At 39.5% G+C, this 25,233-nt stretch overlaps 1 protein-coding gene across 3 annotated transcripts in view; it reads left to right on the top strand.

The window, feature by feature from the left end:
* The window catches only part of ZDHHC9 (zinc finger DHHC-type palmitoyltransferase 9), a 32,199-nt gene extending 15,090 nt beyond the window's left edge, over positions 1 to 17,109 (top strand). For 2 of the 3 annotated variants that reach the window (XM_047081935.1, XM_047081934.1), the window contains 7 exons: positions 1,822 to 1,980; positions 7,726 to 7,863; positions 8,800 to 8,848; positions 9,601 to 9,703; positions 11,069 to 11,172; positions 11,576 to 11,672; positions 15,547 to 17,109. In XM_047081935.1, the coding sequence (XP_046937891.1) occupies positions 1,822 to 1,980; positions 7,726 to 7,863; positions 8,800 to 8,848; positions 9,601 to 9,703; positions 11,069 to 11,172; positions 11,576 to 11,672; positions 15,547 to 15,663 (767 nt within the window). In that variant the 3' untranslated portion in view covers positions 15,664 to 17,109. Of the gene's footprint in view, positions 1 to 1,821; positions 1,981 to 7,725; positions 7,864 to 8,799; positions 8,849 to 9,600; positions 9,704 to 11,068; positions 11,173 to 11,281; positions 11,514 to 11,575; positions 11,673 to 15,546 lie in introns of those variants that run through there. The other variant, XM_047081936.1, reaches the window with a different exon arrangement.
* The last annotated feature ends 8,124 nt before the right edge of the window (positions 17,110 to 25,233 follow it).

Genomic DNA, 25,233 nt, shown 5'->3' with positions numbered 1-25,233 from the left:
AGCCGAAATTAAGCCCAAACTTTTTTTCTTTTTAATATGGGCCTAGCTATTTTAATGCCAGCAACTTCATATTTACTACTCAGATTTCAACATGCTTTTCTTGTTTTTCTTTCTGTTTTAGAAATTAATTTTAACACACGTATATGTTCTTGGGGAAAGGAGGTGGGAACTGGGATTGGAGTGGTGATCAAAGAGGATTTAAGCTTTATCTGTAATATTTTAGGTTTTTGCATGCAACATCACTTAAATAGTAAAAACTCAGAGACCACTTAAATGCGCCACTATATGGAATGGTCAAATAAATTACAGGATGTGCATATGATGGAATATTATTATATTGCCAATATTCATCTTTTTGGAAGAGAATTTAACAACCACGGAAAAACATTCACCATATAATGTTGAGTGAAAAATATAGGGTACAAAATCATATCTATATCTCAGATTTTTAAAAATCATGAATGTTTATTTATCTATTAAGGAAATATACCAAAATGCATGGGTATCCTTGAGTTGAGAGACTCTCAGTGATTTTTATTTTTTCTTATATGTATTTTCTGTTTTTTCCAAACCTTTTACAATAAGCACACATTACTCTTATTTTTAAAAGGTTGTTTTTCTGATTCTAAGTATTACCAGTCTTTTTTCATGCATATATTTTATTTTTGCAAGATAATATCTTTTTATGGATGTTGCTTTTTAGCTTACATTTTCATTTTGCAATACATTGTGAATATTGTCCTGTGTCTTCATTCACTTGTCTACATCATTTTAGATGGTTGCATAATGTTCCATCCTGTGCATGTATCATAATTTACCTAACCAACCTCCTATTGTGACACTGAGGTTATTTTCACATTTTCACTATTAAAAGGGACTCTGTGACAAATAATCCTTCCACCAACATCTTTTGTATATCTCTTTGTAATTTTGTTAAGTTCCTAGAAATAGAATTGATGGATCAAAAAATATAGACCTTTAAAGTTTTGGGAGCCACTGCTTTATTGCTTACCAGTAATATATAAAAATACCTTCTCCCCATCCTTGTCAACATTGGGTATTCTTATTCTTTTTAATATTTGTTAATATAGTAGGTAGAAACAGTATCTGTGTTGGTTTTTATGTCTTTGTTAGTGAATTTGGGTATTTTCATTATATATATATATTAATGTTTATTATTATATATAATATATATAATGTATATAATATATAATATATATGGAATATATAATATATATAATGTATATAATATATAATATATATGGAATATATAATATATATATTATATATATTAATGTTTATTTATTTTTGAGACCGAGAGAGAGCGCGAGCAGGAGAAGGGCGTTCTGGAGAGAGAACAAGCAGGAGAGAGAGAGAGGGAGACACAGAATCCAAAGCAGGTCCAGGCTCTGAGCTGTCAGCACAGAGCCTGACATGGGGCTTGAACTCATGAACCATGAGATCAAGACCTGAGCCGAAGTCAGATACTTAACCGACTGAGCCACCCAGGTGCCCCTCATTTCATATATTTTTTAGCCATTTCTATTTCTTTTATGAATGCTTTTCTTTGTAATCTGCCAAAAAACCCCAAAACTTGAAGAAACCCTTTTTCACATATGCACAAAAGAATTGCATGGCATTCAGTGGAATTTGGGGGGACACTGTGATGTTGAAAGTGTCCTCTGGAATGCTAGTCTGTAGAAAACAGTGGGCCCTAGGGCACTATTGAGTACTCCCATTGCTTTTTGAGAAGTGGTGGGACTTTTGGTCTCAAATAATGGCTAGCTAGCAGTGATAGTAACTGTCTTTACTGATCTTTAGAGGCTACCAATGGTGCAGTGCCCCAGGGCCAGCGACCACCTCCTCGTATCAAGAATTTTCAGATAAACAACCAGATTGTGAAGCTGAAATACTGTTATACGTGCAAGATCTTCCGGCCACCCCGGGCCTCCCATTGCAGCATCTGTGACAACTGTGTGGGTGAGTAAAACCAAAGGGGCTTTGTTTGGGGAAAAGGCTGAGTTGGAGAGGGTCAGGGTTATTTTTCTAGGGAAAAATCAATAGGGGTGGGAAGATAGATTTACATAGGAAATAAGCTAGATTTAGTTAGGAAACTTTAGATAGGAAGCAAGCTTCTGAACAAGTGAAAAAGCAACTGTACTTGTGTAGATCAAATCTTATTTTAAATATCCTCTGGTCTAAAATTTACTAAAAAAAACCTTTTTGGTAAATGGGGAAGTAAACTTTACCTGTTTTTAAAATCTGCATTTTCCTTGACTGGATTTGTTTCAAGTGGAACCCATCTTATGTAGGGGGAAGAAAACCCTAGTCCACTGGAGGGCAACTTCGGGGAAAGAAGGGATATATAAATCCTGTTCCCAAGAAGAAGAAAGTTGCTAAGATTTATTGAGATCCTACTATATAGGAGGCACTGTGCTAAGTGCTTTCCCTTTCTCTCATTTAAGACTTGTAAAACCCCATGAGGTATTATCCCCTTTTCACAGATGAGGAAATAGGTGAAGCACCTTTGTGCAGGTTCGTGTAATTAATGTGAGATGCAACTGGAACAGGTCTGATCCTAAAACTGTCATTTTATCTTTCTCTGGTAATGCTTCAAGGGTGGCAGGTGTGCATAATACATGGGTCTGTGCTTCTATCTGCATATATGTGGCTTAGTTGTAAGCATTGCCTCATGTGTGCTGCACCCTGAGAAAGATCAGAAACAGGCAGTAAACATATCCAGTGATAGACATATATGTGCAACTCTTTATATATATATAAAGTGTATATATATATATACACTTCTTATATGTATACTTCATATATATATATATGTATATATATGTAATAAGCGTACTTCTAGCATTCTTTATATATGCCATGGAATATGCCTGACTGAGTACATTGCTTTCTTCTTATTAGCCAATTCTTTAGGCAAAGGTTGGGAAGATATATCTTACTTTATATGGTAAAAATCTGTGTGTAGATAGGATTTTTATAAATTAAAACTCATTTTAAATTAGCCAGGAAACTTGATATTTCAAGAAGGTCAGACGTGAGGGTTTTGATAAATAATTCCCTCTCCTTATTAATATTCTTAAATATAAAGAACTCATACAAATTGCTTTAAAAAAAAGAGGCAGTAACATTCCAGTAGAAATATGGACAGTTTATGAAACAGGAAATGCAATTAACTAGTTAACAAGAAACAAAATTCATCCATACTAAAAATCAAAGAAATAAAAATTAAAACAGGATCTTTTAAAATCTAGAATATTAGCAAGGAAAACCTGATAATGCTTAGTCCTACCCTGGTAAGAGTGTAAATTGGAACAAAGTTTTTGGAAGACAACCTAGTGAGATTCTTAAAAGCCTTATTAAAACATGTATACCCTTTGATGCTAGTGATTCCTTTTCTAGAGACCTGTCCTAAGAAAATAATCAGGGATGTGGTAAAAGGTTTAGGTATGGAAATATTTATCTCAGGATTATTATAATGATTGAAAATTCAATAAATGTAGTTGTCCACCAGTAGATAAGCAGTCAAATAAATTGTGGGACATTTATGCAATAGACTTATGGAAAAAGCTCATATTAGAAAGCTAAATGAAATAAAATAAGAGATAAGCTACATTTATAGTGTGATCTCAGTTGCACATTTGAAAAAATATATGTAAAGATATATGCAAGGAAATACACCAGAATGCTTAGGCTTATAGTTTATTATCTATAGGTTGTGGAATTTTGAGTGATGCTGTTTCCTTCATTTTCTTTTTTATTTTTTTCAAGTTTTCTATGATGAGCGTATATTAATTATATTATCAGAAAAAGTATAATTTAAAATGTAGTGAAAATAAATCTGTATAAATCTACAGTTTCCAATATTTTTATGGCAAGTTTGCTTAAAGTGAGGCTATATCTGTAATTCTTGATTCAGGTATTACCCTAACCACTTGGGTGTGTCTTCTCTACATCTTCTTTTTCTCTTCTGAAAAGATATATTGTAGCCCTTTAGTCAGGAGATGTACCATTCTTTTTAAATTTTTTTTTTCAACGTTTATTTATTTTTGGGACAGAGAGAGACAGAGCATGAACGGGGGAGGGGCAGAGAGAGAGGGAGACACAGAATCGGAAACAGGCTCCAGGCTCTGAGCCATCAGCCCAGAGCCTGACGCGGGGCTCGAACTCCCGGACCGCGAGATTGTGACCTGGCTGAAGTCGGACGCTTAACCGACTGCGCCACCCAGGCACCCCAGGAGATGTACCATTCTTACTACTTGTGTGTGTCTTCTCTACATCTTTTTCTTTTCTGAAAAGATATATTGTAGCCCTTTAATCAGGAGGTGTACCATTCTTTTTAATTTTTATTTATTTACTTATTTTAACATTTATTTATTATTGAGAGACAGAGAGACACAGAGCATGAGCAGGGGAGGGATAGAGAGAGGGGGAGGGGTAGAGAGAGGGAGAGACACAGAATCTGAACTAGGCTCCAGGCTCTGAGCTGTCAGCACACAGCCCTACACGGGGCTCAAACTCACAAACTATGAGATCATGACCTGAGCTGAAGTCGGTTGCTTAACCAACTGAGCCACCCAGGCGCCCCAGGAGGTGTACCATTCTTGCAGTCTTTATTTTGACCCGTGCATAGCTTATTGCTTTTTAAAAATGATGTATTTTATTCTTTGTGTGTTTTTCATTAAAATAATCCATGTTCATTATACAAAATATGGGGAGTACAGAAAGTATAAATAAAACTTAATCCCAAATTTACTCTCCATTTTGCTGTATCTCCTTCCAGTGCCACTTATTTAGATCTTATATAGATCACACATGATAGAGTTTTTAATCCTGCCTTTGTCACTTAACATTATATCCTGAGTATTTTTCCAGATCTTTAATAAATGTGTTTTGAATATATTATTTTAATGACTGCATAATCCATCATATGGCTACATTCTAGTTTATTTTAAAAATTTTCAATATTCTAGTTTATTTAAGCAGTTTCCTATAATTAAATATTATTTACTATTCCATTTTATTCATTATTATTGCACTGCAATCAAAATGATTAAATGTCAGGATGTGGAGAAATTAGAACCTTCATACAATGCTGGTGGGAATATGAAATGACATCGCCACTGTGAAAAACAGTTTGGCAGTTCCTCAAAAAGTTAAACATAGAATTAAAATTATCATATGACCCAACAATTCCACCCCTTGTGTGTGTGTTTGTGTGTGTGTGTGTGTGTGTGTGTGTGTGTGTACATATATATACATACCTAAATTAGCCTGCTCAGGCTACCATAGCAAAATACAACAGACTGGGTAGCTTAAACAACAGAAATTTATTTTTTCGCAGTTCTGCAGGTTAGAAGTTCAAGATCAGGGTGCAGGCAGGATTGATTTCTGGTGAGGTCTCTCTGTCTGGCTTGCAGGTGGGCCACCTTCTTGCTGTGTTCATGTGGCCTTTTTCTATGTTCATGCACTCCTGGTGTCTCATCTTCTTATAAGGATACCAATCTTACAGGATTAGGGCCCTAAGCTTATGACATTTAACCTTAGTTACCTCCTTAGAAGCTGTGTTTCTAAATACAGTCACATTGGGGGTTAGGGCTTCAACATATGAATTTTGGGGGGACACAATTCTGTCCATATCAATACCAAATAGAGTTGAAAATAGAGACTCAAACATTTTTGTACATCAGTGAGCATGACAGCATTGTTTACAGAAGCCAAAGGTTGGAAACAACCCAAGTGTCCATCAATAAATGAATGGATAAACAAAAAGTGGTATATCCATACAATGGAATATTATTCAGCCATAATGAGGAAGAAAGTGCTGATACATAGTACAGTGTGGGTGAATCTTGAAAACATTATGCTAAAGTGAAAGAAGCTAGACAGAAAAAGCCAAATATTGTATGATTCCACTAATAGGAAATATGTAGAATAGACATAGAGATAGAAAGATTAGAAGTTACCAGGGACTGGGGGAAGGGGAAAACGGAGAATTACTCTTTAATGCATACAGAGTTTCTCTTTGGGGGTGATGAAAATATTTGGAAATAGGTAGTGGTGATGATTGCACAACATCGTGAATGTAGTAATTGCCACTAAGTTGTACACTTAGAATGAATAAATTGGCAAAATGCATGCTTTATATTTTACCACAATAAAAAATACTAATAAAAATTGCTAAACTTAAATTTCTGTGCATATCTCTATTTCCTTAAGAGAAATTACTAAAAATGAATTTATTTTGCCAAAGCGGTGTTAGCCTTATTAAGGCTGTTGACACATACTGCCAAATTGCTTTTCAGAAAGCTTCTCTCAATTTATACTCCCACAAAGAGTATATTAGTGTCCATTCCATGCTATTCTCACCAGCACTGGATGTTATTTTTATATTCTTATTTCAATAGGCAAAAATTGTCTTATTGTTGTATTAGTATTACACTGAATCATTAGTGAATCTGAAAACATTTAAATATATGTTTATGTGGTATTTGTTAACTGTCTCTTTTTGCCCTTTGACTATTTTCTTAAAGGAGTATTTTTATTTTGTTATTGATTTGTAAGGACTTCTCATATACTAACATACAAAATTTACATACATTCCCATTGGTTTTTTTCCTGTTTAGAGATTCTTTATAGTATTTTTAACATATATAAAATGCATATTAAGGTTTATGGAGTCAAATATATTTTTCTTTATCATCTGTGTTTTCTTCCATTACTTTTATGCTAAAAATGTCCTGCTCTACAGGGGATAAATGTTCATCTATTCTTTATAGTTATTTTATGGTTGTACTCTGTTTTTACATGTAATTCTAATTCATCTGGAATTAATTTTGATTAATTGTGTGAGGAGAAAAAAATCTAACTTTATTTTCCACCAAGTAGCCAATTGTGTCAGTTATTTATAGAATAATACTTCCTTTCACCACTGTTTTTGTAGAACTGCCTTTATTAGACAGTAAATTCTTAAATATTCTAGAGACTTTCTGGGTACTTTCCATTCCATTGAGCTATGCCACATCATTTTAAGTGTTGTAGTTTTATCATTTAAAAATTTTTTTAATGTTTATTTACTTTTGAGAGAGACAGACAGACAGACGGACAGACAGAAGAATGCGAGCGGGGAGGGACAGAGAGAGAGGGAGACACAGAATCCGAAGCAGGCTCCAATCTCTGAGCTGTCAGCACACAGACCGACGTGGGGCTTGAACTCATGAGCTGTGAGATCGTGACCTGAGCCAAAGTCGGACGCTTAACTGACTGAGCCACCTAGTTTTATCATTAAAAAAAAAATAACTAGAGGTTAAGAAAAACCACACTACTCATTTTTTAAAACTTTCCTTGGGTATTTTCACCTACTTATTCTTCCTGAACTTAGTAAGTCCACCAAAGGTTTTTCTTTGGAAAAGCAAAGTCTCTTGTCAACTAGCAGTGAGGCAGTGAGGCACTGATCCCTCAGTGCGTTAGTTTCTCCAACTGTAAAATGAGGAAAAGAATATCTTATTTTGCTCAACTTCCAGGGTGATTGTGGGGATCAAATGAGATGACTATGAAAACATAGTGAAAAAGTGAAAAATAGAAACCAGTGTTTTTTACAGTTGAAATCAGCAGTGACATTGGGGGTCTCTAAATTAGGTATTATGTAGATGTCGTGTGTGCTTTGTTTGGGCGGCTTTGGCACTGGACTCTCTCTTTCTCCCACAGAGCGCTTCGACCATCACTGCCCCTGGGTGGGGAATTGTGTTGGAAAGAGGAACTACCGCTACTTCTACCTCTTTATCCTGTCTCTCTCCCTCCTCACGATCTATGTCTTCGCCTTCAACATCGTCTATGTGGCTCTCAGTGAGTATGCAAGGCAGTGTGTGTTGTTGGAATAGGGGTGAGGAGTGGGAGAAGACTTAAGGACAGCTGAGGGAAGTTGGGTTTCCTGGTGGGACTTTACTATTGCAAAGGCACCCTAGGACCTGGTAGAAATGAGCACTGCTCTTGAGCAGAGCTCCAAAACTCAGCTCACATCCATCTGTATTTACTGAGTGTGTTGGCCTTCTCATTGGCCCTCTGCTGAAGGTTGAGGCTGTGATTATGGCCTGTACCCAGACTAGTGGACATTTCTGAGGCAGTCTCAAAGACTGAGGATGTATGTTGGCTCTGCATCCTTTCTTCTTCTGCCTTGTAAGACCTGCCCTGTCCAGGTGATAGGAGGGATAATACCAGCAAAATACCTTTTAGTTGCTCATGGTCTACTTTGGGAGATAGAAAATACATACCCACGTGTGTGTGTGTGTGTGTGTGTGTGTGTGTGCGCGCACACACACACACACAACTACCAAGTAACCCTAAAGGCAGATGGGATGTGGAGTTAAAGGGGGCATCTCTTGATCAAGAGATGAGTTCTCAACTAGATTTTGAATAAGGGAGAGATACGGGTTAATTAGGAGAGAGGATTTTTCTTGGATATTTCTGATTTCTTTCAGCTATGAATGAATATTCCCCATCTGTGCCCATAGTTGGAGGCTAGGGAAAAGGGAAAGGAGTGGGAAGCTTGGCTTCTATCAGACTCTCTAGTCCAGTGCCAGGTCCTGCATTGAAAATGTAAACTCTTTAGTGAGGAGACTACCAGTTTGTAGGTGAGAGTCCCTTGTCTGAGTGAGGGCTTAATCTCTTGCCAGCTTGTAACAAGGGATAGGGAGGGAGGAAAATGAGTGGGTACTAGTGTAAGTGTGCATTTTTTACTAAAGTTATTGATTTTTCTTTCCACTTGTCCTCCCAATTTAACAGAATCCTTGAAAATTGGCTTCCTGGAGACGTTGAAAGAAACTCCTGGAACATATCCTCCCCTGGCAGTATGTCCCTGTGACGCCCTCTTAAACTAGTTTCAAGTAGGCTTTCTCTCTGCAGTTCTCCCACCATCTCGTTTTTCAGATGTCAGAGAGTGCCAAAGTCTAAAATAAAAAAAAATGTAGTCTTAGTGGTAGCAACCAGAATGGGAGATGGCCAGGGCTTAAAAGGAGGTCCTTCCCTCACCCCTTTCTCCACTGCCTCCCTCCTAAGTCCTTCTGATCAGTCTCAGCCCTGCCTCCTCTAGTGGGCTGTCTTTGCTTCAGTATACCTCTTATGTCACTTGATGGAAGTCCTACCTTTTTGTTGCAGCTAAGGCTTATTTTGTATAGCAGTTGTATTTCTGAAAAGGAGATTCAGATGGGATTTCTATAAGTCACATTCTGTTTTTCCCACCAATTTTTCATTACAAAGTTTATTTTTTGATGGATTTTCCATTGGCAGTGATGGCCAACATTGTTTGGCTTTAATGAAATGTCCTCTTCAAAGAGCTAATGATAAATAAATGAACACTTAAATACACAAGAATTGTTAGAGAGCTACTTGTAGTGAATACACAGGGGTCCTTTTCCTTTCATATATCCAGTGAGTTTAGAATTCATCTGTTGTTATATACAGATACTTGGCCATTTGTGATATATGTTCTGAGAGGTAAAGATGGTGTGATTGGTGCCATGTGTATGGGCTGAGGCATTGAGTCCCCTGGTGTAGCTGCTTCAACATTCCTTAACATCACCTCACTGTTCTAGAAGTGCTCATTTGCTTCTTCACACTCTGGTCCGTCGTGGGACTGACTGGATTTCACACTTTCCTCGTGGCTCTCAACCAGACAACCAATGAAGATGTGAGTCAACTTTCCCTTTTCCTTATCACATATTCTCCTCTCCAAAGCCTATTCTGTCGTTACCTGCTATACCTGCTAGAGAACTGAGTCTCCAGGGCTTGGGAGGTTGAGGCAAATGGCAACCTGGTGTGGGAGACTGTTAAATTTACTGTGTGGAGGAGAAAGCAGACTGCTTTGGTTGGAACTGAGTACCTATGTAGAATTGCGAAGAAGAGGTTCAATGGTTGAGCGGGTACACTGTCTTCAGCTGTTCACAGATCCTTAAAGGCTAGTTAGTGCCTCTGGATTTGGAAAGGAGAGGCACAGTTGCACTGACTAAATCCCTGCTTTTTAAAAATTACCAATTAATCCATGTTTATTATAGAAAATCAGAAAATACAGATGAGTAAACAATAGCAAATAGGTTACAACTTTACCTCCTAGATGTCACCATTGGTTTCTTTTCAGTTTTTATTTAAATTCACCATTGTTAATGGTATGATTTGTAGTCTTTCAGACCTGTTCCTGTGTTTGTTTATATGAATATATATATATATATATATATTGTATTTTTTTATTTAATTATTTATTTGGGGTGGGGGGAAGAGAGAGAGGGACAGAGGATCCAAAGTGGGCTTTGTGCTGGCAACGAAGAGCCTGATGTGGGGCTTGAACTCACTGAGATCACGATCTGAGCTGAAGTTGGATGCTTAACCTACTGAGCCACCAGGCACCCCTATATTTTGTATTTTAAAACTTTTTAAATGTTTTTTAAAAAAATTATTTCTGAAAGAGAGAGAGAGAGTGCAAGTGGGGGAAGGGCAGAGAGAGAGAGAGGGAGACACAGAATCTGAAGCAGGCTCTAGGCTTTGAGCTGTCAGCACAGAGTCCGATGTGGGCCTCGAACCCATGAACCGTGAGATCATGACCTGAGCCAAAGTCAGTCGCTCAACAAACTGAGCCACCCTGCCGCCCTTATATTTTGTATTTTTAGTGGAAAATAATACATATTATCCAGCTCCTGATTTTTCACTCTATTGTGAACATTTTTCCATGGCTATGCAGGTATTTGTTTTTCTTGTTGTGGCAAAATGTATGTAATACAAAATGTACTATCTTAGCCATTTAAAAAAAATTTTTTTTAATATTTATTTATTTTTGAGACAGAGAGAGACAGAGCATGAATGGGGGAGGGGCAGAGAGAGAGGGAGACACAGAATCGGAAGCAGTATCTTAGCCATTTTTAAATGTAGAATTTAATAGTATCAAGTACATTCACATTGTTGTGCCACCATCACCACCATCCATCCCCAGAACGTTTTCATCCTTTCATGCTGCATTTCTTCAATGTAAATTTTAATACAAGCCTTGGCTTTTATCTTGCAGATCAAAGGCTCATGGACAGGGAAGAATCGTGTCCAGAATCCCTATAGCCATGGTAACATTGTGAAGAACTGCTGTGAAGTGCTCTGTGGCCCCTTGCCCCCCAGGTACTTAGAGGACTAGAAAATCCTGGGACTCTTGGGACAAGCAATTCAACCTGATCCTATTACCTGGTCTGATGCATTCTTCTGAATGTGGCCTTTTCGTGTCAGATAGGTCTTCCCAAGGATTATCCTTCGGTGCTATATCTGCATGGACCACAGACCACAGGCTAGTTGTTTTGAAGGGACGACCTTTCATTCTTATTTCATCTGTTTGTTCCTTGGTTAATGTGGTATTCCCTGGTTTGTGGAATGAAAAAAGAACGGAAGACAGGAGGCATGTGTTAGGATAATGCTAGATTGCTAAAGGACAGGTTTATGTTTTCCAGTATACACAGCAAGGTTCAGTGGGGTGGGTGGGTGGAGGGGGGAATACAAAGTGCTTTATTAACTGTCCTCTCTCCTTCAGTGTGCTGGATCGAAGGGGTATTTTGCCACTGGAGGAAAGTGGAAGTCGACCTCCCAGTACTCAAGAGACCAGTAGCAGCCTTTTGCCACAGAGCCCAGTAAGTATTCCTGACTTAACGGCTGAGTCAGTGATAGAAGGTGTAGGCTAAATTTACACCTTTGAGATACAATTAGGCAATTCCATGTCCAGTGGCTCCAGCTTCTGTCTCTGCTTCTCCACTGACATTGTCTTCAAATCTTTGTGCCCTCAAGGTGGATTTAGTTTCTTTGACATTCTGTGCCAGTCACTGTGCTGGGTGCTAGGGATATGCCAGTGAACAAGGCAAAGATATCTCTGCTCTCAAGGAGCTCATTGTCTAGTAGAGATGAGAGACAAGAAAACAGGCCATTGCTCAATGTTGTGAAAAGTGCCTTGAGGAAGGAAGCATAAAATGCTATCAGAGCAAAGATAGGGGTCAGGGCAGCGGGTTAGAGTTAATGGAGTGGTTAACTTGGTAGAAGGGGCTTCCTCCCTAGAATATGTAGATGTTGTGGAAAACCTCCCAGCTGTCTTGTTTAGGATACACATTATAAAATATGTTACCCAAAAGGTATTATTTGAACTTTCTTTTTGTATAATTGCTTTATTGAGCTATAATTCACATACTGTAAAATCTCTATTTAAAATGTATAGTTCACTGGTTTGTAGTATATTCACAGAGTTGTGCAATCATCCCAGCAATCAATTTTAAAACATTTCCTTACTCCTCACCAAACGTCTACACCCATCAGCAGTCACTCTCTCTTTCCTCCTAGTTCCCCCAGCCCCATCCCTAGGCAACTATTAATCTACTTTCATTGCTATATATTTGCTTCTTCTGTATATTCCATATAAATGGAATCATATAATGTGTGGCTTCTTTCATTTGACATATTTTCAAGATTCATCCATGTCATAGCATGTAGCAATACTTCATTATGTTATATGGCTGAATAATATTCCATTATATGGATAATACCACATTTTATTTATACATTCATTGATAGCCATTTGGGTTGTTTCCACCTTTTGGTTATCATGAATAATGCAGTGATAAACATTCATGTACAAGTTTTTGCATAGACACATATGTATTTATTTATTTTGGCTATATACCCAGGAGTGAAATCACTGGGTCATATAACTTTATGTTTAACCTTTTGAGTACCTTCTGGACTGTTTTCCAAACTGGCAGCACCATTTTACATCCCCACCAGTAGTGTATGAGGGTTCCAGTTTTTCCACATTCTTGGCAACACTTGTCATTATTATCTGGCATTCTGGTTCTAGCCATCGTAGTAGGTGTGAAGTGGTATCTCACTGTAGTTATGATTTGCATTTCCCTAATGCTGCCGAGCATCTTTTCATGAGCTTATTGGCCATTTGTATATTTTCTTTGGAGAAGTATCTATTCAGATTCTTTGTCAATTTTTAAATTGGGCAATTTGAATTTTTTTGTTGTTGTTGAGTTCTAAGAGTTCTTTATTCTCTATGTTAGTCCCTTATCAGATATATGATTTCCAAATATTTTCTCCCATTCTGTGGGCTGTCTTTTTACCTACTTGATGATGTCCTTTGAAGCACAAAAAGTTTAAATTTTGATGTAGTCCATTTTATCTTTTTTTGTTTGTTTGTTGGGCTTTTGTTGTCAGTAGATATGTAAAAAACCATTGTCTAATCCAGGGTCATGAAGGCTTATGCCTGTTTTTCCTAAAAGTTTTATAGTTTTAGCTCTTATTTAGATCTTTGATCCATTTTAAGTTAACTTACAAATTATTTCTTTTGCATGTGGATATCTCTGCACCCTTTTTAAAAATTTTTTTAAATTTTTATTATTTATTTTTTTAGAGAGAGAGAGAATGAGCAGCAGAGGGGCAGAGCAGGGAGGGATCTTAAGTGGGCTCTGTGCTCAGCGCAGAACCTGATGTAGGGCTTGATCCCATGACCCTGAGATCATGACCTGAACCAAAATCAAGAGTTGGATGATCAACTGACTGAGCCACCCAGACACCCCTCAGCACCCTTTGTTGAAAAGACTGCTTTTTCTCCATTGAATTGTCTTGGCACCCTTGTCAAAAATCAATTGACTGTAAATGTAAGAGTTTGTTTCTAGACTGTCAATCCTATTTCATCGATCAATATATCTATTCTTATGTCAGTATCACACTGTCTTGGGTACTGTAGTGTTGTAGTAAGTTTTGAATTTAGGAAGTGTGAGTCATTCAATTTATTCTTTATTCAATTGGTTTGGCTGTTCTGGGTCCCTTGAATTTCCATATACATCTTAGGATCAGCTTGTCAGTTTGCAAAGAAGCCAGCTTCTTTAAAAAGAAATTTTAATGTTTATTTATTTATTCTGAAAGAGAGATAGAGAGAACAGGGGAGGGGCAGAGAGAGAGGGAGACAGAATCCCAAGCAGGCTCCGAAAAGAGCCCGACGAAGGGCTCAAATTCACAAACTGAGAGATCATGACCTGAGCCAAAATCAAGAGTCGGATGGATGCTTAACTGACTGAGCCACCCAGGTACCTCTAGAAGCCAGGTGGAATTTTGATGGGGATTGCATTGAATCTATATAGATCAATTTTTGGAATATTGTCTTCCTAACAATATAAAGTCTTCCAAACTGTTAACATGGGATGTCTTCATTTGTTTAGATCTTCTTTAATTTCTTTCAACAATATTTTGTAGTTTTCAGAGTAGACGGTTTTTTTTTTAAAAAAAAGTTTATTTACTTATTTTGAGAACAAGAGAGGGAGAGTGCAAACTTATGAGCGGGGGAGGGGCAGAGAGAGACTCCCAAGCAGGCTCCGCACTGTCAGCCCTGAACCCAAATCACTCACTTGTGAACTCATGCAACTGTGAGATCATGACCTGAGCCAAATATCAAGAGTCAGACACTTAACCAATTGAGCCACCCAGGGACCCCTAAGGTTTTTCTTTAAGTTTTATTTAAGTAATTTCTACACCCAACATGGAGCTCGAACTCATGACGCTAAGATCAGGAGTCCCATGCTCCTCTGACTGAGCCAGCCAGGCACCTCCAGAATATAAGTTTTATACTTCTTTTGTTACATTTATTCATAAGTATTTTATTCTTTTTGATGTTATTGTAGGTGAAATTATTTTCCTAATTTTATTTTTGGAATGTACATTGGCACTCTATAGAAATTCAGTTGATCTTTGTATATTGATCTTGTGTCTTGAAACCTTGCTGGACTTGTTTATTGTAATAGATTTTAGTAGATTTGAACTTTCTTTTCAAATAGAATCCTACTTTTAAGTGAATGATTTTTTGTAAAGTAGATCATTGTTCTCTACTTTGCCTTTCCTAAATTTTGAATTTTCTTTTTTTGAAAATACAGCAAACTCTTGTTTATAAATTGTTATCATCATTTTGAATATCATTTTTCTGATGAATATGATCTTAAATCGTAACAATCTAGGTTAGTAGCTCTAAGTTGAATGTAGGGAAAGGTAGTATTTTAGAATCACTCAGGGGGCATTTTCCTACCACATATACCATCTGAAGATTTTGCCACCCCACCCTATTTGGTTTAGAATCACTGTTCTATTGAGCTGTATGTTAGGGCGAAGAAAAAAAAAAAGATTGAGAACCACTGAATCAGGCCTATGTTAGACAAGTATGTTACAGCATTCTGTTATGAATGGGGGGTGTCTGCATAATTATTTGTGGTCCCTTTTATTATTATCATGAATAATAATGGAAACATCTATCCTCTACAGACAGTGAAGACTAGAACTTAACTTCAGATGCATTTTGCTGAGAAGACAATAGTCTAGTCTTGGTTCTGAGTTTGGTGTGGGTGGCTGCATATCTGTAGCATCGGTGTGGCTGATGGGTTGAGAGGAAGAGTTCAGTGTCTATGGATTATCTCCATTTGGATGTTGAGGGAGAGCTTTGTATTGAATTTGATATGTTTTTCTTCTCAGGCCCCAACAGAACATCTGAGCCCAAATGAGATGCCGGAGGACACCAGCACTCCTGAAGAGATGCCACCTCCAGAGCCCCCAGAGCCACCACAGGAGGTGACTGAAGCTGAGAAGTAGCCTATCTATGGAAGAGACTTTTGTTTGTGTTTAATTAGGGCTGTGAGAGATTTAAAGGGAGAAGATATAAACCTGAGACAGAGAGCAAGTGAGCTGTCCCTGTTACTATTTTTCTTTGGTCTTTATTCACACAATTGCACACTGGCATTTTCTTGCTGCAAGCTTTTTTTTTTTTTTAAATTTCTGGACTCAAGACAGTTGCAGAAGATGTCAGTCACCTCTGGTAACTGGACAAATGGGTCTCTTGGACCCCAGCACTGGCTTTCCATGGCCTCAGCCATGGAGTCTCCTTGGACTCCCTTCTCTTTCCTCCAGATCCCAGCTCTCCTGCTTGGGGTCAGTGGTCCAATTCTGGGGATAAAGGGTCTTGAGACTGGCTCAAATCCTCTCAAACTGCTGCATGCCATGAGTCCAGAGGCAGTCATAGAGAACTCTGGCCAGGGAATCCTAAAGGGATTCTTGGGGCTTTCAGAAGTGAAGAGGGTGGAGAGTGGGGTTGGAGGATTCTCCTGGCTACAAAGTGCCAACATTGCCAGCAAATCCTTTCAGGAATGGGGCAGGTACCTTCCACTTGTATTTATTCATGTAGTTTCTCCTTTGTCCCCTGCCCACTTTCTAACACCCAAACCCCACCCGTTTCCAGTTAGATATATGTAAGTAGTTGCAGTAGAGACAATGATTCACATTTCTTGTAGACTACCGGAACCTTTTTAATACCTGTGCCATTCTTAGTAAGAATTTATGAGATGCCAACGGCATGGCCCCTCGCACTCTTTGTCTCATCTCTCCTCCTTTCTCATTAGCTCCTTTTGTTTTCCTTTTGACTCTTGCTCCCTCTAGGAGCAGGAATGGCAGTAATAAAAGTGTGCACTTGGGTGGTTCCTTTTCCTCAGAGGAAGCCTGAGTGCTCACTTAAACACTACCCCCTCAGACTCCTTGTGTGAGGCCTGTAGAGGCCCTGAATGCACAAATGGGGAAACCAAGGCACAGAGAGGCTCTCCTCTCCTCTCCTCTCCCCCTATGTCCCCTCAAAAAAGAAAAAAAAGAATAACCAGTACTTCCATTAGGCCTCGGCTGAGTGAGGAGGGAAAGCCCAGCACTGCTGCCCTCCCGGGTAAACCCACTCCAAGGCCTTGGCCCACCTCGGGCTTGGTAACCACACGGGGGCTTCCTCCAAGCCCCACTCTTCCAGCACTTCCACCGGCAGAGTCCCAGAGCCGCTTCACCCTGGGGGTGGGCTGTGGCCCCCAGTCAGCTCTGCTCAGGATCTGCTCTATTTCAGGGAAGAAGATTTATGTATTATATGTGGCTATATTTCCTAGAGCACCTGTGTTTTTCTCTTTCTAAGCCAGGGTCCTGTCTGGATGACTTACGGGGAGGGGTGGGGGGAGTGTAAACCAGAACTTTTAATCTATTTGAAGGTGATTAAACTGTGTCTAATGCAAACTGCCTGCCTCCTCCTTCCCCTTTCCATTTCAAGAACCACCATGAGGGTGTGAATGTCTTTGGGGGTGGGGGTTGGGGGTGGGGGTTGAAGGGGTTGCTTGTTACTACCCATATTTCCATTTTCTACGGGGTCCTTGGGTTGGAGAGATAGCTCCCAAACTCTCCACTGATCTATACTGCATTCTGGGCCGATGTTTACCTTATTCTGGGCTATGAAAAAAGGGCTTTCAAGGCAATATACAGTGTTAGCAAGATTGGGAGGCTTGGAGGGGATTGTATTTACTCAAGAGAACACATTCTTTATTAGAATACTGTTTTTATGCAGAGGGATGCTGTTAATTGCAAATGAGTCTTAGTTATTAAAGCAGGCTCATCAGGGCCCCCTCTTGGAAATATTTTGTTAGTGATCTTTTACAAGTGATGGTATATATTTCTTTTTAAATGGTCTAAAGTCAAGACTCCTTACCAATACCTATCTCACCCTTCCCAGTTAATCACAATTAATGAAGTTTGGCTGCTTGCAGATTTTTTGTATGTCTTCCTATTTTTCTTGTAGCAAGGTTTGAGTTTAGCAATCTTTAGGGAGAGTGGGGAGACTGGCTCTGACTGTCTCAGATTCCTCTCCTTTCTGCCTCTACTTTCCCATTCTTTTTCTGGATCTCTCAGTTTTATTCTTGTAGTTAGATTTGAGTTAGTTCAATATAAGGCCAAGCCTGGAGAGTTTGGAAGTTACTAGATTTTTTCAGTTAACCTGACACTTAGATGAACCCCTTTTTAGTCAGTTCTCAGCCTACCCTGTCTCAGCCCATGTCTTCTCTTGGGTTTGGACAGATTTCTCTCCTCACCCAACTTACCTCAATGACTTTTCTGCTGTCCCTGAGATATGTCAGAGAAAATTTCTCTTTCTGAGGTGAATGGTAAACACGGAAATCCCTTATCTCTAGTGTGAAATGAGTTTTTTTTTAAGTTTCTGCATTTTCATACTCCCTGCCCTCTTTCTTTTCCTTTATAAATCTTCTGTATTTAAGACCTTGGCCTGAAGATCTCTCCCATTCATACCATGCACCAGCTGTGATTGTCCCTAGTCTGAGTTCTGATTAGAGAGGAGATTGAAGAATTGGTCCTTCCCAGGGGAATAGGCCTTAAATTGTTCAACTCTTTTCAATGGCTGACATTCTTTCCACCTCTCCCCTTCCTCTCCATCCCTTAAGTTTCCTATGCACCCCACTTCCCCAGAAGTATGGCTGGCACAGATCCAAAACCTTCTGGGGGTTGGTGGAATTTGGCTATTTGGGAACACTTCTCCATGTCCATTTGGCTCTGGGGCCCTCTTAGCCCTAGCAGGGAACATCATCTCCCCCCTTGCTTTTTTTCCTCAGTGGTAGTTGTGGGTTCCAATTCTATAGCAGCTAAATTCCATTCTTCCTGCCCTGACCTTCCTGCCTTTACCCCTACGGCCCCTTTTCCTACTGACCAAATCTCTTTACCTTGTTGGGGGAAAAAAGTATTTTGTTTTTAAATCTATTTTCTAACTTAAATGCAATTTAATATGTAAATCTCTGCACTTTTGTGTGAACCTACAAATGTGTATGTGTGGTAGGTTTTTCTCTTTCTGGTATTTCTTAATAAAGAAATCTTTCTTTTTGGGGTGAAGCCAATCAATGAGGAGACTTGAATGGTTTTAGAAATACAGGGATGTCTGTTTCTTTACTTGTTGTGCCTAGTGTGAGTGACCAGCCCCTCCCCCACCTTTTGTGCCCCCCCCCCTTCCTTTGAGAGGGCCCTCAGCTGAGTGGGGCAGGGAGAGGGACCTGTCCTCTGTGTCTGGTACTCCTCTGGGACTGCTCTGAATGGCTCAAGCAGTAACCTAGCAACCTAGTCCCCCTCCCCCCTCCATGGCCTAGTCCTGTTAGTCCTTTTCTTCCAGCTCTGTTCATTTTATACTCCTGAGGCTGGGGCCAGGCTAGGGAAAATCACCAAGGGATCACAGTAAATGGTTTTTAAAAAGTGGTAATTTGCTCTTGTGCTTTGGTGCTACTAAAGAACAGTGCTTTCAATAATTCCAAACACATTTGTGTCAGTTTTAAGAATACATTCTTGGAATCACTTGCTATTCTTAGGCAATAGGCTTTAGAAATAGTACCAAAGGCTAAAACTGTGAATATCATTAGTTTTAAAGGATGCAAGCCCAACTCACAAAAAAGGAAGTCATTGTGAATTTCATGTTTTGGGTAAATACGAAATGGGAATGGGAACTAGAAATCTGCATCTGTAAACTTTTGAACATCCTCGAGGACATCAATGTAGGTGGGAAAACCTAGTGCAATTAGCTGGGCCTAATTATTTTACAAATCAACACAAAATATGTTTTTACAGTTTTAATATATACACTGAATTTCCAGGAATGCAACAATTCTGTAAGTTGAGGGAACAGGGTACTTTATTTGGTTCAGAACTTTACCAAGAGTTGTGACTTTTGAAAATCATGTCACTGACAACAATGCCATTCATGGATTTTTAAGTTGCCCATACAACGTACCTGTATTTATCTTTCTTTGTAGCAATTGCATTCACAGTGGATCTACATGTATAAGTGGAACCTCTGACTACTTCATATCTTTTAGTATAGTCTTGCCCAGGTTTTGCGTATTGAAATACATATTATAAACAAATTTCCTGTTTTTCTCCTTCATATTGTAATTAGTGTATTATATTGCTATTCTGGAAATTATGTGTAGAAGCTGGTTATATTAACTATGAAAGTCATCATTTCAGAGTGGCAAAGTGTGCATCACAAAATATTGTATCTTCCAAGGGAGTATTGGGGCTGATAGGGCTGAGAAACACTATATTATCTCAAAAGTCCCTTTCTACCTCTAAATATTTGGAAAATTCAGAATATAAACAAACATCCTCCTCCCCTCACACACTTAATGTGCTTTTTAATTTTAAAAGCAACACATGCTCATTGTTGAAAATTGGGAAAGTATAGGAAAGTAAGAAGATTTTTTAAAAAATTTTTTTCAACGTTTTTATTTATTTTTGGGACAGAGAGAGACAGAGCATGAACGGGGGAGGGGCAGAGAGAGAGAGGGAGACACAGAATCGGAAACAGGCTCCAGGCTCTGAGCCATCAGCCCAGAGCCTGATGCGGGGCTCGAACTCATGGACCGCGAGATCGAGACCTGGCTGAAGTCGGACGCTTAACCGACTGCGCCACCCAGGCGCCCCAAGAAGATTTTAAAAATTATCCATCAACTCGTCACCAAGAAAGATATAATTATCACTGTTAATGTTTTGGTGTGTTTCTTTCTAGACATATATATATATATATATATGTGTGTGTGTGTGTGTGTGTGTATATAAAATTCTATATATATGTATCTTATATACCTATATATATGTGTATATATATATGATATAGATATCTATATATATGATATCTATATAGATATCTATATATATGATATATCTATATATATACCTTAAGTTCTACCCCCAACATGGGGCTCGAACTCACAACCCTGAAATCAAGAGTCGCATGCTCTACGGACTGAGCCAGCCAGGCACCCCAGCGTGCATGTACATTTTAAAAGATAACTGGAATTCAACTATAAATAGAGTTTTGTATCCTGCTTTTTTTAAACTTAGCATTTTCCATATCATTAGGAATTTTTGAAAATAATTCCATAACATATACATAACCCTTCCCTTATTGTCAGCCATTCAGGAGTTTCATTTTACATTATTGTAAATAATGTTGTGATGAACTTCTTAAAATATGGGTATATCTGTGATTCATTTCCTTAGACTCCTAGAAATGGAATCACTAGAGTCAAAGGGAGTGCTCTTTTGAAGGCTCTTGATAAATATGGCCAAATTGCTTTACAGAAAAGCTGTCACCATTAGTCCTGTGAGCAGTGTATCAGAGAGCCTGCTTCAACACATCTCATTTAAACATTTGATAATTTGATAGTTGTAAACTGGTGTCTCAGTGTCGCTTCATTTCTATTTCTTTTGTTAATAACAAGGTCAAACATTTTTTGCACCTCCCCTCTCTCTTGCGTTTCTTGCCAATTGTATTCTGGGAATTGGCTGCCCAAGTCCTTTCTTTTTCTTCTGGTATTGGGGGGTTTTCTACTTGATTAATAAATGAGAGCTTGGAGCTCACACGAAACCACAGGCCAGGAAATGAGGGGACCCTGATTTAGAAGTGGTTTTACAACTCTGGAACATGGTGCAGAATTACCTCCCTTGATATTCCATGCCCCTTCACTTTCTTCAAGCTCCTCTGTCTGCTTTTTCTGCCAGCCACTGGCCATCTTCAGCTATCTGGTTGTTCCAGTGTGGCTAAAGGGTTGTAGTTGTGTGCCAAAGTAGACACAGGGTGATTATTTGTCATAAAACCCAAGCTCTGTTAAATGGCATTGCTGAAAGGAATGTGCTTGCATTTGCTCTTGCTCTCCCACCAAATTAAATACTGTGACTTACCTAAGGTTATATACTGCTAGAGCCCAGACCAGAACCCAAATGTCTTGACTCCCAGTTCAGAGAGCTTTCCCACATAAGCCAGGTGCAGACAGATAAAGGAGTTTGAATAACTCCAGTGTCACTTGAGTGAAATGAGCCTTTCATTTATTTATTTAATATTCAATAAGTACCTGTTGAAAACTGTGTGGTGGGGTTGACTTTAGGAGAAATTGCATTGCGGACCCCATTCTGTTGTGAGTTAAGAACCAGCAATGATTTCAGGATTTTTTTTTTTTTGCCATTTTGGATTAATTTTACCAATGATGTCTCCATTTTAGGCATACAGAGGGCTGACTGTATATATTCAGGCTGATGTGGGGGTGGGGGGTGGATTTTTGTTTTAAACTTAAATCTCTTAAATATTTCTCCAGATCCCTGCACTTAGGTTGAACTGATGGTTGGGTTTCTTTAGCACAGAAAGTCAGGAAGTTGCTTTGCCTGGTTCCCACAGTCAACTTGGCTGTCCCTTTGTGAGGGCCATTGCCCTGGGCTCTTTCTGTCTCTATCCCTGGCAGGTCCCAGAGGCAATGGTATACAAATGCTATATTGGTAATTGTGAAGTTATAGGAAAATGTGAAGCCTACATATAAAGTGCTATAGAATTCCATTTATTTAGGGCCTTCCTGGAGGAGGAGTCTTGGCTGAGTCTAGAAGGGAGGCAGTTCCTTCCCACTTGATTGTGTTGTTGGCTGAATACTATAGTATGTGGCCAATGTTGTGTGAGAAGCCAAGGTAGCCTCTATTGTGGCTTTCTTTTCCCCAGCCAGGGAAACTTCATACCTCATCGTGAATTTCCTGACTCAGGGTGGGGGAAGGTGTTGGACCTCACTGAGACTACAGTGATCAATGTCCTTTTTTCCTTTTAAAACCCTCTTTTAGCTTTTGTTTTAATGCCCTTAGTCTCTAATGACCCCACCATGGCCTCCACTTATGCAAAAGACCTGAGTGTGGAGGTCTCTATGACTGCGAGTTGGAAGCTGTGGCTGGGGACTGTGTCAAACCACACTGCTGTAGGGTTTGGCAGGTAGGAGAGGGAATTTGTGGAGTTGACAGCCTTCATTGTGGGATTTGGGGAGAGCTGATCACAACGTACCTGGGGAAGTCTAATGAAGCTTGTTAGAAATAGGGACAGCCATACAGAGAAAGACAGATACCATATGTTTTCACTCTTATGTGGATCCTGCAAAACTTAACAGAAACCCATGGGGGAGGGGAAGGAAAAAAAAAGGAGGTTAGAGTGGGAAAGAGCCAAAGCATAAGAGACTCTTAAAAACTGAGAACAAACTGAGGGTTGATGGGGGGTGGGAGGGAGGGGAGGGTGGGTGATGGGTATTGAGGAGGGCACCTTTTGGGATGAGCACTGGGTGTTGTATGGAAACCAATTTGACAATAAGCTTCATATATTGAAAAAAAATTAGCAATGCAATGTCAAGTGTGGACCTTGCTTTGACACTGATTTGAGCAAACAATAAAAGATATTTCTGAGAAAAAAAAAAAAAGAAATAGGGACAGCGAGTGAGAAGGGGGATGATTCATTCAGGTGGGATGTGCTGACTCCCCCAGCTGCTTCCCTGATGGGCCAGGGAGGGGGAAGTTGCTTCAAAACCTGAACTGGGGAGGAACTGGCTGGATTCTATTTCTTCTTGAATCTAGCCTTTACCCTGTTCCTTCTAGTAGCCCATGGATGTCCAAAGGAGTTGCCTAAAGTAAGTCTGTTGTTTAGGACTGATCATCCTACTGTGAACGGGGCAGATCCAGGGCTTCCCCTCACTCCTCAGGTGGGCTTTCTTTCCATCACCAGCTTCTTAGCACCACAGCTGGCATCCTCTACCCTGAATCCCAAAACCCTCTGGGAGCTGGGATATCAGTTTGTCTGTGGGCTATCGCAGTTAGTCTGCAAACACATATCGACACGGCTTTTGTACCCAGTCTTGAGCTCAGTACCCTGGAGGTTACAAAAAAGTCAGAAAGCCACCATTTATTGTTACTATGTGCCAGGAACTTTATATGCATTATCTCATTTATTTCTCTATCAACCCAAAGAGGTAAGTATTATTAGATCATTATTCTTTTTTAAATTCAATTTTTATTTTTTAAATAATTTTTATTGAGATATAATTAACATATAACATTGCACACATTTAGCATGTGCAATGTGTTGGCTCGATGTGTTTATATATTGCAATATAAATTATTATTATTCTTATTTTACAGAAAAGAAATGTGTATGTATATAATCACCTAAAGTCATGTAATTAGTAAGCGGTGGAGTCAGGATTTGTAGACTCTTTAGTTTAACTCTAAAGCCTTTGTTGTTGGTCACTACACTAACTAGGGATTCAAGGTGAAATGGGCCTTGAATGGAGGGAAATGGAGGTAGCAAGGTGATGTGAATTTGGGGGATCAGATATATATTATCATTCATTAAGCATTGATTTTGTGTTGGACACTCTACTAAGTATTTTACATACACTAGTTCATTCAATCTTTGTAACAACGCCATGGGGCTAGTACTATTATTGCACCTTATTGATTTGGAAAATGAGGCTTGAGGAGGTTAAGTGACTTATCCAGGGTGACCCAGCTAAGTGACAAAGCCAAGATTTGAACTCAGGTTGGCCCGGACTCTTAACTGCTAGGCTTTGCCTGACCGAGAGAGCTGCCACTTGCTGTCCCCAGGCCCTGGAGGGGCCCAAGGTCAGAGGAAGAGCCTCCTTGCCCTCTTGGACTAGCCCACCCCCACCCTCCCAAGGGGAGCCTAGGCTTCTGAAATACTAGGCTGGGGGAAGGGATAGAGGGTCTCTAGCTGAGAAGACTCAGCCAATTGGACTGCAGCCCTTGGTTTGCTGGGATAGGGTGCCCTTAGCATCTTCTAGATGTCCATGGGCTGGTGAAAAGGTTCTGGCAGCCCTGCCTGATGGAGGCACTTAGGGCCCTGGGCTGTAGCCCCACCTGGCCCTGCCTTTCTTATCCCTCAGGCCCTGGCCTGTAGAGTACAATTTCCTCATTGCCCCTCCTCAGCTGCCTATCCCAAAGTCTTGTGATCATTGGAGTCTTTGCATAGCTATCAGCCTGTATCCAGCCTGTAGACAAAACTGGGGCCTGATAGCTCTGAGACACTCCACACTCCCCTCCCTAGGGTGGGGAGGAGTTCAAAACACTTTCTCAGTCTGATTTTGCTTTTTCTGATATTTTCCTTTCCCCAGCTTAGGCCTAATAGATAGGTATTACCCGAAGATTTTAAAAGGTTTCGGAATCTACTCTGATAAGGTCCCCTCAGTTTGTGTGGATTTTAAGTACTTTGTGCGTTATTCATCCCCCACTCCCCACCTTTCCAGAAGCCTGTGCCAAAAGACAGCAGGAGAATGACTTTGGTACTGCTCCACATTGGAGGCCAGAGGTTGGGGCCTATTTATTTAGTTTTTTTTTTTCAAAACTTAAAATATTGTTCCTTTTTAAATAGACATAAAGTAATAGATACTTTTAAAATCCAAACACAAGAAGAATGTACAAAGTGGACACTTCTCTCCCTCCCTCCCCCAGTCCCACCACACTAGTCTCATTGGTAACCATTTGGTGCAGATCTTTCTAGTC

This window comes from Lynx rufus, unplaced genomic scaffold (assembly GCF_022079265.1).
Source record: "Lynx rufus isolate CCGP_SWC_20201006 ecotype Redwood Valley unplaced genomic scaffold, mLynRuf1.p SCAF_19, whole genome shotgun sequence".
NCBI lineage: Eukaryota > Metazoa > Chordata > Mammalia > Carnivora > Felidae > Lynx > Lynx rufus.
This window is presented reverse-complemented; position numbering and strand designations above follow the sequence as displayed.